Below are 18,278 nucleotides of genomic sequence, written 5' to 3' on the forward strand. Positions count from 1 at the left end.
TCTTCCTTGCGGTGCTCTGCTTGTTTTGTTCATCCGAAGGCAAAATCTCCCAGCTTGTGCAAAACTCTTCGAAAAAACCTCAATAAAAAAAATCACCAAAAATCCATTTTTGTTTGTCAAATTCGAAACCGGATAATAAGTTTTTATTTGATTCAGAATCTGGTTTCAGAATGGCGGCGACTGGAAGTGCCCCGTGGCAGCCACAAGAAGAGGGGTTGAAGGAGATCTGTGGACTGCTGGAGGAGCAGATTTCGCCATCTTCTTTGGCTGATAAATCTCAGATTTGGCAACAGCTTCAGTACTACTCTCAGTTCCCTGACTTCAACAACTATCTCGTTTTCATCCTAGCACGAGCCGAGGTTTGCTTCGTTTTCTATCTTCGTTTATTTACTCATTGAGCAGCTTGCAAAAATTTTCTTTTAAGGTGTTTTCCCCCTGATGAACTGTATTATGGGTTTTGATCGGGTTATACGTTTATGGAAGAGATATGATTGCTGTTCTACTTTATTTTGGGATTTTTTTTGTTGGATTATGCTTCTATTCGATACTAGAGTTCGTTTTTGTAGGGTTAGTTACACTGTAATATAATTTGCAAAGATTATCCATTTCTTTGATGTACTACATTCCGGGTATTTGGTTGATTACACCTTTAAAAGTGAAAATACTATTTAAAACTAAATTTTCTCAGTTGGAGAGGCAATATATTAAGCATAGCTGTTCGTTTTCATATGATAATAGAGCTTCGTTTCATTTTTTTAATTATGCATGGCAAATCAGTAGCCTTTGGATATACAATGAAAACCTGCTTTCTTTGATGTGCTAATGTAACTCTTTTTCATTTTTGTAAATTTATGCAGGATAAATCGGTAGAGATTCGGCAAGCGGCTGGTTTGCTGCTGAAAAATAATCTAAGTACTGCTTATAAGATAATGACTCCTGCACACCAACAATATATAAAGTCAGAACTATTACCCTGCTTAGGAGCAGCAGATAAACACATTAGGTCAACGGTTGGGAGTATTATAACTGTGGTTGTTCAACTTGGGGGGATTTTGGGGTGGCCTGAGTTGTTGCAAGCTTTGGTAAATTGTTTGGATAGCAATGACCTAAATCACATGGAAGGTTCTATGGATGCATTGTCAAAGGTATGCGATGCCGGTGATTAATTTTATAATCTCTGCTTTCATTGTATGGAAGTTGTCATACTGTTGCAGAGATCCTAAAGTTTGTGGTGAAGGAATAAATCAAATTAATAGAAGCATCAAGCATTTTGGTTTATTCAATATTAAACCATGGTTTTATCATGCTTTTACATAGTTCATGCCATTAAATTATGGAAGAGTTGATTAATGTGACTCGAATTTAGTGTGAAAGTTATTTGAAAATGTTCCCCTTAGTTACATGAAGTTAGTATGCAAAAAATCTCTAGTGTAAGATGTACTACTCATCTCCCATTTGTCTAGTGAGACAAGTGAGATGATTATTTGGCCATCTAGAATAGATTTCCCTACTTGTAAACATGCATTTGGAACAAGGTTCTATGCCCTCAATGAGGGGCTGCGTACCTCTTAGAGGGTTCCCTCATGTTCTACTTTACCCTAGTTCTGTCTTTTCTTCTTGATATGCTTATACTCTATATATGGAGTTTACCTGATGCAGAATCCTTGATATTCTGTAGTATTTGATGAATAGCAATATATCCCAGTGATTACCAGTGGGTCAACTTACACTAGCTAATCTATACGATTTCTTCTTTTTCTGTTGGTGGTCTTACTGCATTTTGAGGGTCACAATTAAATGTAGCTGACAAATGCTCTCTGGCAAAGACATTGTTATATGCTGATTCTGAATTACCTTGAACACATCACCAGTTCACCATTCCTTTGTAATACAGATTTGTGAGGATATACCGCAAGTGCTGGATTCAGATGTGCCTGGGTTAGCTGAAAGGCCTATCAACATATTTCTTCCTCGGTTATTTCAGGTGAAATTCATTTTTGTATTTTTAAATTGTCAGCATTTTAAAATTTCTAATTATATATGTTCTTCTTTGAGCAGTTTTTTCAGTCTCCCCATGCCTCTCTGAGAAAGCTGTCATTGGGTTCTGTAAACCAATATATTATGTTGATGCCTTCTGTAAGTTAACTTATAAGTTTGGACATTTATATTCTTCTTGTGATGAATGTTATTCTGATGCTTTTAGGGTAATACTTGAATTGTGCCTTAATTTCTTTCAGGCCTTATATACATCCATGGATAAATACCTCCATGGTTTGTTTGCCATCGCTAATGACCCTGCAGCAGAAGTGCGGAAATTGGTGAATAGTTTTTCCTTCTCTCTTTTATTCTTATTGTATTTATAATCTAATATTTTCCATGGAATACTCCACTGTAAATATTTCCTAATTTTCCTTATAATTTATTATCGAAGCCTATAAAAGCTTGACATGAATTACTTATCATTTCTGATTTGAACATTTATTTTGAATGCAGTACTAGAATCAGACAAGTTTTTTCATTTAGTCTTTGACGTTAATGATTCTTGTCTTTTTTCTATCATGGACCCTGCATACAATAAGTAACTGGATTCAGATCAATGTTTCTTTTTCCTTTTCTTACCAAATGAACAGGTTTGTGCAGCATTTGTTCAGCTAGTTGAAGTCCATCCATCTGTTCTGGAGGTAGATATCTTTTTTTTGTTGCATTTTAGTTTTCATACATTCTTCCTTTATTGCAGTTTATACTGGAACTTTTTAGTTCTACATCATGTTCTTTTTGTCCTTTTAGGCTTGTTTACAACCTGCATTTTATTTTCTCTGATGTGGCTTTGCATTATTTCACAGCCGCATATGAAGAATGTAATTGAATATATGTTGCAAGTTAATAAGGACGCTGATGATGAAGTGGTACTTGAAGCATGTGAATTTTGGTAACTTCGTTTGTGCATTCCTTTTCTAATTTCATAGTAGATTAAGAAAATTTTAAGACCATATTTTTGACAACCTGTGCATTACAAATAGCTTTTGTTGGAATGCAATCTCTCCTGAAATTAGATCCTTTTTTCCATTTTCACCTCTGTTTGCATTTGAGGTGTGTTTCCCATGCCTCTGGCTTTATGTGTTAGTATACTGTGAACTGGATTCTAGCTATCAAAAAATTGAATGTTTTAGCCATCATTTTCTTAATAGTTTCGGTTATAAAATTTAAATTCTTTTTCTTGCTTTCAGGCACGTAGAGGTTGAAGGTTATGTAGAAATCAGAGTAATTCTCTGTATTTTCATATTATTTTCAGTAGGACAGAATATATCTTTATATACAAATTATCTATCTAAAGTAGGAAACACTTAAGAAAGAAAAGATACTAATCCTAGGATGTGATCCCTTAAAATAAGGGATTGTATAAATATATGTACATAATCCATGAACTAAAGGAATGATATCAAATCATAACAAATCAAATCTCTATAATTCCTACATTCCCCCTCAAGCTGGAGAATATACATTGTATAATCCCAACTTGAATAGGAATTTATTGAAAACAGGCTTTGGCAAAACCTTAGTAGGAATGTCTGCAACTTGTTCTTCTGAAGGAATGTATGAAAGTGTGACTGTCTTTTTGTTAACTTGATCAACTATAAAATGCCTATCAATCTCAACATGCTTTGTCCGATCATGTTGAACTGGGTTCTTGGCAATTTGAATAGCAGATTGATTATCACACAAGACTTCAAAGTGATCCTCTTGATTAGTGCCAAGTTCTTTCAGTAGTTTAAGTAGCCAAATTCCTTCGCATATTCCCAATGCTAGTGCTCTGAATTCAGCTTCAACACTACTTGAAACGACAAATTGTTTCTTACTTCTCCAAGTTGTAAGGTTACCCCAAACAAATGTGCAGTAGCCACTAGTGGATCTCCTTTCAGTAAGATCTCCGGCCCAACTAGAGTCTGTAAAAATTTTAACAGTTATGTCTTGTGTCTTCTTAAACATTAAGCCGTGTCCTGGAGTTTTCTTCAAGTACTTGAGAATTCTATTTGCTGCTTCCATATGCTCTTCAGTAGGATTAGTCATGTGTTGACTTATCACATTTACGGGAAAGGTTATATCTGGCCTTGTCAAGGATAAATAAATTAGTTTCCCAACTAATCTTTGAAATTTCTCTTTGTCTACTAAGGACCCATCTTCTTTGCTAAATATCAAGCTTGCCTCCATTGGTGTATCAATCGGCTTACAACCAAGAAAACCAGTTTCTTTGAGTAAATCAAGTACATATTTTCTTTGGTTGATTACAAGTCCTTCTTTTGACCTTGCCACCTCCATTCCTAGGAAATACCTTAGCTTTCCCAAGTCATTGGTTTCGAATTCCTCATTAAACAACTTCTTCAAATTGCAAATCTCTTCTGCATCATCTCCGGTAAGAATTATGTCGTCCACGTAAACAATAAGGATAACTTTCTTATTTGTAGAAGTTATCTTGATGAAAAGAGTGTGATCGGCGAGGGACTACTTGTAGCGGTTTTTCATAATGACTTTAGTGAACCTCTCTAACCAAGTTCTGGGTGATTTTTTTAATCCGTATAGAGACTTGTTGAGCTTGCAAACCTTGTTACTTCCTTCAACAAACTTTAAGCCAGTTGGCAACTTCATATAGACTTATTCTTCTAGCTTGCCATTAAGAAAAGCGTTTTTTACATCAAGTTGGTGTAATTTCCAATCGCAATTTATAGCCAAACTTAGGAGTACTCGAACAGTATTCAGCTTCGCCACAAGTGCAAAAGTTTCTGTGAAATCTATCCCATATGTTTGCGTAAAGCCTCTGGCCACTGGTCTAGCTTTGTATCGTTGAATACTATCATTGGAGTTATACTTTACAGCAAAGATCCATTAACAGCCAACAACCTTTTTTCCTTGAGGAATGTCCGTAACGGTCCAAGTAGCATTTTTCTGTAGTGCACAAATTTCCTCTTCAACAGCCCTTCTCCATTTTGAATCCTTTAGAGCTTCAGCTATGCTTGTGGGAACATGTTCTTTATCCAAGTTTGCTGTAAATGCTTGAAAAGACGGTATCAATGAATTATAACCAACAATTTTTTCAATAGGATGCTTGGTGCACTGTCTAACCCCTTTTCTAATAGCAATAGGGAAGTCATCTAGAGTAGGGGAAGTGGACTAACTGATTTCTTCTTCTATTTCGGCAGCTGGACCCGAATCCAATTCTCGGCAAGCATCAGATTGCAAAATAGCCTCAGGAATATGTTTTCTTTTCCTTGTATAGACACGAAGTTGTTTGATTGGTGATGTTTGTGGAAGATTTTGAATGAGAGTAGTTGTGTTTTCAGGAAGGGTGTTTAAAGTAGGTGTGGGTGAAGTAGTGATAGGTACTACAGATGAATCAATGGGAGTAGTTACAGGTAACAAATCTGTAGGTAAAGACAAAATTGGTGACAATTCTTAAGGTTGAGAATGAAGAGTAGGAGGAGATATCTGATGTGGCTGAAAATCCTTCCATGTCTACCCTTGAATTTCAGCCTGAGTGAAATAGGGATCCTGCTCATAAAATGTTATATCTATAGTGGTAAAGAATCGTTTAGAAGGAGGATGATAGCATTTATAACCCTTAAGTGAAGAATACCCAACCAGTACACACTTTAATGATTTAGGATCTAACTTAGACTTATTAAGAGCAATGTTTTGGATAAAAACAGTACAACCAAATATTTTAAGTGTAAGAATGGAGGAGATAGGTTTAAAATGGGGAAAATATTGCAAAAATATAGATTGAGGTGTTTGAAATTGTAAAACCTTACTAGGCATTCGATTAATTAAATATGTGGCAGTTAATAAGGCTTCCCCCCACAAATTTTTGGAACATTAGTGGTAAATAGAAGAGAACGAGTAACTTCAAGGAGGTGTCTATTTTTTCTTTCGGCAATGTCGTTTTGTTGTGGGGTGTCAACACAAGAACTAATCTGAACTATGCCATTTTTCCTGAAAAACACACCCAAATACTTAGCAAAAAATTCACTGCCATTATCAGATTTAAAGAGTTGAATTTTAGACCCAAATTGAGTGAGAACCATGTTATAAAATTGGGTAAAAACACCAGCAGTTTCAGATTTATCTTTTATCAAATAAGTCCAAGATATCCTACTGTGATCATCAATGAAAGTGATAAACCACTTACAATTATCAGCATTCTTCACCCGAGAAGGGCCTCAAATATCACCGTGGATCAAAGCAAAAGGGTGAGAAGGCTTATATGTAGAAGGAGAATAATTTGATTTAGTATGTTTGGCAAGAGAGCAAACTTTGCAAGAAAAAGAATTTGGCCTTTTATGAATGAATAGAGCAAGAAAAACTTTTGCAAGATAGTGGAAATTAGGATGACCTAAACGATAGTGTCATAACATAACATTATCAACTTTTTCTAAAGCGGTGAAAGATTTCGAGATTTCGGTTTTAGTAGAGGCAGGAAGAATATAGAGACCATTCTGCAAGCTAGCCATACCAATCATCTTCTTAGAGTTCAGTGCCTGCAAAGTACAATCAATATCATTAAAAATTGCAGAGCAGTGCAAGTCGGTGGAAAGTTTACTAACGGAAACGAGATTGCAAGCCAGATTTGGTACGAAGATGACATTTTTTAAGTACAATCTGGTCATTGAGAATAACAGTGCCATTTCATATTTTGCACAAGGAACCATCAGCCGTTTTGACAGCTTTACCAAAGTTATGAAAAAAATTGCAAAACAAATCCTTATTACCAGTCATATGATCCGTAGCACCAGAATCGAGGATCCAATTAGGGGTCAACTGGGAGGAGAAAAAAACTGTAGAATGAGGTTTACCTTCTGGTTCTTTCATGACCAGATTATCTTCTGATTGAGCAGCAGAACTAAAAAAAATTTCTGGATTCAAAGTGATCTCCGGAGTAAGAGAAGAAGTTGTGGACATCGTCTAGGTTGGAAAGAAACCGTAACCTAATCTGATACCATGTAGAAATCAGAGTAATTCTCTGTATTTTCATATTATTTTCAATAGGACAGATTACATCTTTATATACAAATTATCTCTCTAAAGTAGGAAACACTTAAGAAAGGAAAGATACTAATCCTAGGATGCGATCCCTTAAAATAAGGGATTATATAAATATATGTACAGAACCCCTTAACTAAAGGAATGATATCAAATCATAACAAATCATATCTCTATAATTCCTACAGGTTATGCATCTAATTTTACTATCGTTTTACTTTGGTATTTGCTAATGTTTATTATTCAATATTAATCTTGGTTTGCAGGTCTGCATATTGTGATGCCCTAATACCACCTGCGATTTTGAGAGAATATTTGCCACGTCTAATTCCAGTATTCTAATCCTTTGCTGAGTTCTATATTTTGTCTTTTCTTTTTAGCAGAGCTGTTTATAAAATCATGTTCTTAGTTTCCACACGTCTGTCATTGTTCTTTGTAGATTTTGTTGTCAAACATGGTTTATGCAGACGATGATGAATCACTTATTGAGGCTGAGGTTATTTTTGTCTTTTTATTCAGATTATGCGAACTGGCAATTATAATTGATAATTTACTTGGAGTTAATTCATTCTTGTAGGTGGATGAGTCTCTTCCAGACAGAGATCAGGTTGATATAATTTGTTGCTGATCATTGTTCTCTTAGTTTTCTGTGATGTATTCTAAATCAGCATTTGCTGAATGTGGTTCTACCTGATATTTGCCATTCAAGATCTTAAACCTCACTTTCATACATCACGATTTCATGGTTCTGATGATGCAGAAGATGATGTAAGTATTTGTTCCCCCTTTCTCTGCCTGTCAATCACATAGCTAAGTTCTATGGTTCTTTTAGTTTTTAAAAGATCTGTTTTCTAGTGGAACTTTTCCCTAAATGATCATTTTGGTTCAGGATGATGACTCATTCAACATATGGAACTTACGCAAATGCAGTGCGGCAGCTCTTGATGCTCTATCAAATGTGTTTGGGGATGAAATTCTCTCAACTTTGATGCCTATTATTCAGGTAACTTACCTGGCATGGACGTTACTGTTTGGACATGGAAATTGTATCTATTTCTAATCTATTTATGTTTTTTGGTCACTAGACCTGGTAACACCCACATACATGGGATTAAAAGAAAATTTTATAGTATATATATTCAAAATTTTTGAAAAAAGGATGGGTAGTTTTTTTTATTGTATATTTTGTTTTCAGACAATATATTATAGAAACAATTTAAGGGAAATTAACATATAATTGTATTTGTTGGTTTATTTAATTTTTTTTAAAGAAGTGAGTAGGTTTTTAAAAGAGTAAAATACAACCCAAGTCACTCAATTATTAGTTCAATTACAAATAGGTATTTTTTCTAAAAGTTACAATTTAGTCACTCAATTAAAATATCGTTACAAATAGGTCACCGGCCGTTAAATATTAGACGGAATAGTGACATGGCCTGATATAATAGTAGTTTTAGTCCAAAACAATTATACATTATATCAATTCGGTCCTAATTCAAAACAATTCAATAAATTTAACCTTTCATTTTTTTTTTGATAAAAATAGGAGGCCTCGTTAAAAATCCCCTTCATAACCGTAAAACTACAGAAGTAGCTTAAAAGACATTGGAAGGAGGAAAAGAGTGCCTTAAGATTTTATTAATATAATGCCAAGTACAATACCAGTTCGTACAATACAAACAATAACAGCCAGAATACACCTCAACACAAAACTGACCAAAACATACAAACCCACACTTAAACAACCAGAATAACACCCAGAACCTAACATAATCACCCAGACCCGAAAACACAAGAATCACCTAATTCCTACTTTAGCCAACCCATCCGCCTCCCAATTGGCGGATCTCAAAATATGCCTAATGATAACTACCACTAAAGCAGCAATATCCTTCACCAATGACTCGAACAAAGGATTTCAGGAACCCGGATTTTTGATCCACTCCAAAGCAGTAGAACAATCCGATTCTAGAATAAGCCTTCCCCTTTAATCAAAACCAGACTCCACAAATTAAAGCAGACCCCTTTTAATAGCCTATAATTCAGCAAGGATAGGAGGCCCAGGACCAACACTCTGAGAATGAACACAGCAGCACACCGTCACTAGACCTGGTATAATAACAGTTTAATAGCAACTTCTTGTTGCTTTATAGTAGAATTCAATTGTTCGACTGATTCTTTGATCCGATGGACTCTGTTTGGTTTGACAATATGCACAAAGACAATTGGTGGAATTTTTAAATTTGAAGGGTTAAATTTATTGAATTTTTCCAAATTAGAACCTGTAGAAATCAGAGTAATTCTCTATAATTTCTTATTCTTTTCAATATGACAGATTACATATTTATATACAAAAGTTCTCTCTAAAGTAGGAAACTCTAAGAAAGGAAAAATAATAATCCTAGGATATGATCCCTTAAAATAAGGGATTGTAGAAATATATTTACAAAATCATATCTCTATAGGAATGGTAACAAATCATATCTCTATAGGAATGGTAACAAATCATCTCTATAATTCCTACACTCCCCCTCAAGCTGGAGAATATACATTGTATAATCCCAGCTTGAATAGGAATTTATTGAAAACAGGCTTTGGCAAAGCCTTAGTAAGAATGTCTGCAACTTGTTCTTCTGAAGGAATGTATGAAAGTGTGGCTGTCTTTTTGTTAACTTGATCAGCAATAAAATGCCTATCAATCTCAACATGCTTTGTCCGATCATGTTGAACTGGGTTCTTGGCAATTTGAATAGTAGATTGATTATCACACAAAACTTCAAAGTGATCCTCTTGATTAGTGACAAGTTCTTTCAGTAGTTTAAGTAGCCAAATTCCTTCGCATATTCCCAATGCTAGTGCTCTAAATTCAGCTTCAACACTACTTCTTGAAACGACAGATTGTTTCTTACTTCTCCAAGTTGTAAGGCTATGATCGTTCAACCTATCCCCTCCTTAGCTAGCTTGTCAGCCTCCCAATTGCAGCTCCTAGGGACCCATCTAACTATAATGCCCTTAGCAGAAACTAATGCAGCAATGTCCCCAACCAAGGACCTGAATAAATACTCTGCATTATGAGTTCATTTTGGCAAAGAGATGTTACCTCATCTTGTTCCAAGTTGCATATCAGAAAATAAGATTGTTTCATGCGCTAACTTTGCAAATTTAAATAATTTGCTACGATATAGATATGCTAGTTTGATAAAAAAGATAATTGTTAGTTGCTAATGTCTAACTTTTGCTGCTCTGTGCTTGAGCTTAATTGAACAGAATAGTCATGGGAGTTGCATCTAGATTTTTCCTCTTGTTGATTTTTTCTAGGCCAAGCTAGCTGCTACTGGTGATGAAGCCTGGAAAGATAGAGAAGCTGCTGTTTTGGCTCTTGGTGCAGTTGGTGAAGGTTGCATCAGTGGTCTCTACCCTCATTTGTCTGAGGTAATTCTTGTTGTTCTGTATTGATGCACGAAGTTCTGAGGCATATTATGAGGTGAAGAATAATTGTGCATATATAACATTTATTTGTTTTAAAAGCAAGTTAGGCTCCTTAATTTATCATTGCTTCTTTTTTCATTGATTTTTCTTTATTTTGTTTGCCATGCTGTTGAGTGTTGAATGATTAGAAAAACTTATTTTTCCCTGCAGATTGTGGCTTTTCTAATTCCTCTTTTAGATGATAAGTTTCCTCTCATAAGGAGTATATCTTGTTGGACACTTTCTAGATTCAGCAAATACATTGTTCAGGTATGGATGAAAATTGCTGCTTCAGTTATTTCTTTTGAAGGCCATAACTTTCACGTTGTTGTTGTTTAGCTGTATATCTTTCTTAAACTACTAATGATAAATAGTTTTTTTATTAGAATGATAAATAATTGTGATATACAACAAAGTAATCCTTTTGCATCATTCAACAATCTTTTGTTTGTTCCTTTTGTCTATAACTTTGGATTTTGTGGTTTAAAACTCATGTTTTGTTTATCTCAGGATAGTGGTCATCAAAAAGGCTACGAGCAATTCGATGCAACTCTTATGGGTCTTCTGCGAAGAATATTGGATACTAACAAGCGAGTGCAAGAGGCTGCTTGTTCTGCTTTTGCAACACTTGAAGAGGTCCTCATAAACGTGCTGCACAAATTTTTTCATATGGAATTTAAATTCTTGTACATTTCACACACACACACACACATATATATATATATTAATTTTGTTTGCAGGAGGCTGCTGAAGAGTTGGCACCAAGGTTAGATGTAATTCTGCAGCATCTTATGTGTGCTTTTGGCAAATATCAGGTTGTTTTCTGGACAATAAGCTACTTTGGATTGTTGCTATAATGCCTTATGATAGATGCTGCTTCTTCTTCACCTTGAATAATTTTTTTCTCATTTGTGTATAATTCACAGAGACGAAACCTTAGAATTGTTTATGATGCTATTGGAACTCTAGCAGATGCTGTTGGAGGGGAATTGAATAAGGTTCTTCGCACTCTCTCTTCCTTCTGATGTATATTAGAGTATTAGAGTATTAATATGCACAAAAGTCATTGCACCTTTTTGATATAAAGATGATTCTCTCCATTGACTGGTTTTGTCATTTTGCAGCCTGTTTATCTTGAAATTCTGATGCCTCCACTTATTGCAAAGTGGCATCAGGTTTCAAATTCTGACAAAGATCTCTTTCCACTGCTTGAGTGTTTCACATCCATAGCACAGGTCTGTTGTCTCTTATTGCCTGACTTTTTTATTTATATTTTTTCTTTAAGGAGGACAGATGTGTTGTTTTCTTTTAATTTTGATGTTTTGGTTTATATTTAACCTTTTATTTTAGCTGAGGTCAGTGATAAATTGAATAATGAATACTGAATAAATGTAACAGTATTTTGGAAGAGGCTTTACACTGCTATAGAGTTGTCTGTAATTACATTGCCCTTGCTGTGTTGACCCACCATCCACTCTATCCTCTGATAAGATTTGTAATGCGTACTGCAAATAGAAGAGAACAACTGTATAAGTGAAAAAATCAGTGATCTTGATGTGAGGGACTTGAAAATGAGATTGGGAGTACCTAGGCTGATATTTCAACATGATAAGTATAATATAATTACAAAAAGGCATGGCTCTGGGGTATGCTTTGTTGTGTGGTCTGGGACTCTGAATCACAAAAAGAAATTTCTGTTCTGTTCTAGTTACATCTGTTGCTGGTTTTTCTTCAATCTAATCACTGAGCATCTGAGGTTTCCCTTCAGGATGTTGTTTTTTGCTTAATGGTGTTTGCCTTTTTCTTCCTCTGCATAATGTAACATGGAAGATGGGAGTGTGCACAAACTAGAACTTCATATTAATCTTAGGGCCAGTCCAATCTGCATAATTTTTTAATCTGCTCTCAGTGTAGAACCATAGCTTCCTTCAACGTGATATTGGATTATATATTTGAACAAGATGAATGTACACTATATTAATAAAGTTAACACTGGGATTAATGTTTTTTACTTCTTCAGGCATTGGGTACTGGGTTCTCTCAATTTGCTGGTCCTGTATTCCAAAGGTGCATAAATATCATCCAGAGTCGACAATTGGCCAAGGTTTTTATAAAGTTCTCTTTTACTTCTCTACCAATCAACAATTTAGGTTGATTTTATATTCCAGCCTCAATTTGTTCAGTTGTGCTTTCCCCTTCGTGGTTGACTAATGCTTTTATAGATATTTTGTTCACTGTAATTAATCTCCTGAATCAAGCAGCATATCAACTAGTGCCTTGATTATTTGTTTAATTTTTGTTATGTTCTGTCATGTTATAATGTGCTTGGTTTTGGGGATCGAGATGCTTAGCCAAGACTATCTGAAATTTCCTTGTGTGATATGTCATGTCAAGTACAGTGCTTTCCTTTAAACTTGTGTTGCATTAACAATATATGTTTGAATTTATTTGATTTGAGAAGCATATACATAAAACAGATGTAGAGAGGAATCAACATATGAGTGTGCTATATTATCCAACAGTGAAATTTACGCTTGTACTTTTGATACATTACCACATGATTTTTCAATCTTATTTTCTATTTGCATAGTAATGTTACTCCACCTGTGCTCGAACCTCAAAGCAACTGAACCCCTTCTTCACTGCATGATAATTCATGGAATCTGCTTTTCTCTTTGCATAATGTTTATGCCATGTATGGTTATTTTGCTGATCTATTAACTTTTTTTTTTAGTTTTTTTTTTGTTGAAGAAATTGATGGAATTTGAATTGCAGGTTGATCCTGTTTCAGCTGGGGTTCAGTATGATAAGGAGTTCATTGTATGTGCGCTTGATTTACTCTCTGGACTAACAGAAGGCCTTGGTAGTGGAATAGAGAGTTTGGTACTTGCTTTCTCCTTGCACCCTTTTTTCATATCTTGAACTGAAGTGGGCAATTGCAGGGAACACATGGATGAATGTAATGAACTAACGGACTATTATTCACGGAAACTTCCTTATACCATATATCCCAAGTTTATAATTGATGTTTAATAGATTAATTGTCATCATTCCTATGTTTTGAGGTCTTGTACGTTCTTGATATTGGGTGTGCAAACTGAATATTTCCCTCAACTATATAATGTGACCTATGATGTTTGTTTTGCTCCCATAAACCTATTATATGCAGGTTTCACAGAGCAATTTGAAGGACTTGCTTCTGCAGTGTTGCATGGACGATGCATCTGATGTTCGACAAAGTGCCTTTGCACTTCTTGGGGACCTTGCGAGAGTATGTTAAAAATGAACCTACCAATTATGCTAGTTTAGAGCTATATATTCAATAAAACATCACCTTTCTGCCTCGAAGGACAAAAAGCTTCTAATATCTTATTAAATAAGCCTCGAACATGATCCTAGCTGAGCAACTTGAAACTTATTATATTTTTTATAGTGTTTAGGTAGTGTCTGTTAACTGTATTCAAATGTTGACTTTGATTAGGTCTGCCCTGTTCATTTGCATCCTCGTTTGTCTGAGTTTCTTGATATAGCAGCAAAGCAATTGGTAAGGACTCATTTTGGGATTCCTTATTTCATTTGTCATATTTACATTTTTACATAGTATATGTCCAATGCAGAATACTCCCAAGTTAAAGGAAACCATTTCAGTAGCAAATAATGCATGCTGGGCTATCGGCGAGCTAGCAATTAAGGTATGTATTTTCTTCATTCTACATCATGATAAAATTAGATTATCTACCATTTCATTGACATGCCTTCATGAGTTGATTCTCCCTTGGGTGCTTTGAATCCTTTTTTTAACTACTTGCCTTTTGAATTTCAGATACGTCAAGATATTTCTCCAATTGCTTTGTCAGTGATCTCGTGTTTGGTTCCGATCCTCCAACATGCAGAGGTAATATTCCCTTTTCGTCGGTGAAGTTTTTGGCATGCATGCTGATATATGCATAATTATTTGTTGTACGTTAGTTCTTGTATTAGTCATTTTAATGCCATAATCTCATCTCTGTATGATTAGCAGGGGCTCAACAAGTCACTTGTTGAAAATAGTGCAATTACACTAGGGAGGCTTGCATGGGTCTGTCCGGATCTTGTATCGCCACACATGGAGCATTTCATGCAATCATGGTGTATTGCTTTGTCTATGTAAGTATAATTTATTCTTGTAACTTGTAATCGTTGCTGTGATGTATAGCTAAGTTCCGGTTTGGGTCAGTCCATTAAATTACACTTATTAGTGCAGAATCTGCATCCTACTTTATTAGCGAGCTTTATGTCAACTCATTTGACAAATAACTTTGTCAGGATACGAGATGATATTGAGAAAGAAGATGCGTTCCGAGGTTTATGTGCAATGGTATGCATTTGTTTTTGTAATAATGTTAATTAACAGTGAATCAATAAACTAATATGTTCTTGGATGTACACTTTTCCAGGTCAGGGCAAATCCATCAGGGGCTCTGAGTTCACTTGTTTTCATGTGTAAAGCTATTGCAAGTTGGCATGTAAGGATGCTGTCATTAATTGTATTTTCAGGGTTTTGTTATGTCAAACTAGAGTTTGATATGTTGACTTTATTCTGACTGTAGGAAATAAGGAACGAAGAACTACATAATGAAGTTTTTCAGGTCTTGCAGAGCTACAAACAGGTAGGGAGTTGCCATTGTCAGCTTTGGTTTTGTTGATTATACCTTCTTGCTGATTATAACGGGTAAACACATTTAGTACCTATACTATTACTTTTGTTCCATTTTGGTACCCAAACTTTATTCTTTTTCAAAATCATACTTAATGTTTAGTTTAGGTTTCAATTTGGTACCCCACTATTAAAAAATCAACAGAACTACTGATGTGACATTTTTTTATTTTTTTTTCCAATGATGAAGTGATATTACCTTAGGGTGACACGTTAACATCACTGTTAAATTTTTAAGTACCAAAATGAAATCTAAACTAAATGTTAGGTATGGTTTTGGAAAAAAAAATAAAATTTGAGTACCAAAACAGAACAAAAGTAATAGTTTAGGTACTAAATGTGTAGTTTAACCTTTAACGTAATATATAATAAAATGATCAAAATCCTTAAATCTTGTTATTGCATGCCTTTTTGCTTCTTTATCTTTCTGCAGAAGGTCCACTTTTCTCCTGCGATCATATAGGTTACCTGATGGCTGTGAAACTCTTGTTTAGTTCATTCTTATTGATTGAGTTTTTTATCTTTTCTTTTTTATTTATCCAGTAAACAAGGGAACTTGAGTGCTTTTTGGTTGTTTATATTTTGAAGGATACATAATTATAACATGCATTGGACTAAGGTTCATTTACCGAGTGAAGTGAATAACTGTTGCTGCAGATGCTTAGGAACGGGGCGTGGGACCAATGTATGTCTGCTTTGGAGCCACCTGTTAAGGATAAACTTTCAAAGTATCAAGTATAAGAACCCGGTCGTTATCCACGATTGTCATTGTTCTACATTATTAGTGGTTCTTCACAGAGGTTTATCAGCATCAATACTGTCGGTATAGTTTGTGCATTATCCGACTGCATTGAAGCTGTGATTCATATAAAAGCAAATATCTATACGTGGTCATGGGTGTCTCTGAGGCAAAGCATATCGGGTTTCTTGTCATGGTTTGAGGAGGGGAGGGGTATTCGTGTATGCAGGAATATGCGGCCCCTCCAAAAGGTTGAAGATGGAGTTTTATTTGGGGTTTAGTAATTGAAACATGGGGGTAAGCATTTGCATTCCGTACATTTGACTGATAGACAACTTTTGATTGTTTTGTGAGATAGAGGTCTGTGGATTTCCACAGATTTTTTTTTTTGTAAAAGGTCTTTTAATTGTTTCATCATTACAAGTTTTGGGGGTGTTAATTTATGTATCATTCAAGAATTGGAGGGTGGATATTTTTCTCTTTGTTTTTCACTGTTTACCCAAGTAACAATAAGTCTTGGTCTTGGTCTTTTAGCCCATTCCGATGCTTTGGATGCATTACTCTGTGCTTCTATTTTGGATCATATTATTTTTCGCTTCTTATTGCGACCCTGGTTATAAATTTTTATTTTTATTGAAATTTGGATCCATTCCACTTTTGAAGGATTACAATCTCTTATAATTTTTTCTGTTTCATCAATCCAATGTCTAATTTGATCATAAAATAAACATTTTATAACTTCAAATCCAATATTTAATTCTCAATACTAAATATTCCAACATTTATTTATTATTTTCATTTATGAAGCATTGTTTAAATATCTAATTGGATCAAATTAAAACGTTCCAACATTGGGCATCGAAAAGGGTTCGTCTGGGTGCCTCTTTTGGATGTACGATGTCGTTTGGATGAACATGAAGGAGGCTGTTTGGGAGAGAAGAGAAGTGGTTTACAATGATTCTTCTGAAGACGACTTTCTTGGCCGGTAAATAATGATTCCATTTGTAAATACGATGAAGACAAAGTTGACATCTTTCGCCTTATTTATCAGTGTTTTAGGAGGATAATTTTAGGTTAAACCACGCATAGGTCCCTCAACTTTAGGCGTCTTTTACACTCTGGTCACCATTTTATTTATATATTTTTGAATCATACATCTCAGTTTACTTTATTTTATTTTAGTCACATGCTGCTAACTTTATATACTTATTTTAATATTCGATTCGATCATGTGGTGACTCTATCTGGGGTATGATCTACATTATTATGATCCAGACCTTTTTATTTTTTATTTACTAACCTGTCTAACTCCTAACAACTAACTTTAATTTTATTGTATTCGAATCATCATACGATGGGCAATTCATAATTCTGACTGCCGGAGGTCTTCCACAGAAGCTGCTCTCAGTCCGTTGGGGGCAGCCTACTACCTTACCTCCCCCTCACCCCTTACATATGAGAATAGGGTCAACTAATTTTTTTGAATCATCATACGATCTCGCGGTGACATGCCTTGGGATACGATCCGCGTTATTACGATCCGGGTTAAAATACTAACACTACTAACCGCTAACTCCTAACTTTTATTTTGTTTTTATTTCTAACAGTACTAACCTCTGACTACTAACTTTTATTTTATTTTATTTTTATGCTATTAACCGCTAACTTTTATCTCTCATATTCCAATCTTTGTATGACCTTGCGGTGACCCGTCCCGAGGTACGATCTGCATTATTACGGTCCGAGTTAAAAATGAAAATATTAATCTATTAACCTTATTTTATTGTTATTTATATTTCGGTATTTTAATTTTTAGTTTTATTTATTCTGCCCTCTTATTTTCAACTTTCACATTTTAGTCCTTTTAAATTCCAATATTTACTTTTCTGTTTATTTTTAATTTGAACTCTACATTCTGCTTTACTTCATTTTTGCCCTTCATGTGATTGAGCTTTATTTCATTTCTAGTACATGTAATTTACTTCATTTTTATTTTAGTCCCACATGTTTAGCATTTTATTGCACTTTCAATACCTGCATTTTATGTTACTATGAATTTTAGCTTGAGTTCTCTAGTTCTTGCTTAGTTTCGATTCATATGAATTTGATTAATCTATGTCTTGGTGTTTTTTCACTTTAATACTTTTATATTTTAGCCCTCGTATTGTTTTGTGAGTAGTATAATAGTACATATTATTGCTTAGAATGGTAAAATGCCTTTAAAATTTGATCATAATCATCACTAAACTTATTTTTCACCCGTGTGATTTTTTATGAACATCTATCGTAGAATGGGTGTGAAAAGTGCAACATATAGATGTGGTATAATTCAATATGACATTC

The 18,278-nt window shown here is 34.7% G+C and overlaps 1 protein-coding gene across 2 annotated transcripts; it reads left to right on the plus strand.

Annotated features, from left to right (window-relative positions):
• On the plus strand, positions 1-16,384 carry LOC120211407 (transportin-1-like). 2 transcript variants are annotated; one of them, XM_039209947.1, is made up of 29 exons: positions 1-359; positions 858-1,145; positions 1,895-1,984; positions 2,059-2,136; positions 2,238-2,318; positions 2,631-2,681; positions 2,844-2,929; positions 7,299-7,365; positions 7,472-7,528; positions 7,610-7,640; positions 7,742-7,800; positions 7,922-8,035; positions 10,351-10,464; positions 10,672-10,770; positions 11,011-11,136; positions 11,241-11,315; positions 11,427-11,498; positions 11,625-11,735; positions 12,521-12,604; positions 13,276-13,383; positions 13,670-13,771; positions 13,982-14,044; positions 14,118-14,192; positions 14,324-14,395; positions 14,519-14,646; positions 14,806-14,857; positions 14,937-15,005; positions 15,090-15,149; positions 15,854-16,384. In XM_039209947.1, exons 1-29 carry the CDS (start codon positions 171-173, stop codon positions 15,935-15,937), a joined length of 2,685 nt encoding a protein of 894 aa, XP_039065878.1. In that variant the 5' UTR covers positions 1-170; the 3' UTR covers positions 15,938-16,384. The 2 variants fall into 2 exon arrangements, with proteins under 2 accessions (XP_039065878.1, XP_039065879.1); XM_039209948.1 differs by having other exon boundaries at positions 14,522-14,646.
• Positions 16,385-18,278: the final 1,894 nt, after the last annotated feature.

This window comes from Hibiscus syriacus, unplaced genomic scaffold, assembly GCF_006381635.1.
Source record: "Hibiscus syriacus cultivar Baekdansim isolate YM2019G1 unplaced genomic scaffold, ASM638163v2 tig00109972_pilon, whole genome shotgun sequence".
Classification (NCBI taxonomy): domain Eukaryota; kingdom Viridiplantae; phylum Streptophyta; class Magnoliopsida; order Malvales; family Malvaceae; genus Hibiscus; species Hibiscus syriacus.

Coding starts and splice junctions, on each gene's coding strand:
- LOC120211407 (XM_039209947.1), top strand. CDS start 171: ATGGCGGCGACTGGAAGTGCCCCGTGGCAGCCACAAGAAGAGGGGTTG. Junction 12,605..13,275: donor AGAGTCGACAATTGGCCAAG/GTTTTTATAAAG, acceptor TTTGAATTGCAG/GTTGATCCTGTTTCAGCTGG. Junction 14,193..14,323: donor TCGGCGAGCTAGCAATTAAG/GTATGTATTTTC, acceptor TTTGAATTTCAG/ATACGTCAAGATATTTCTCC.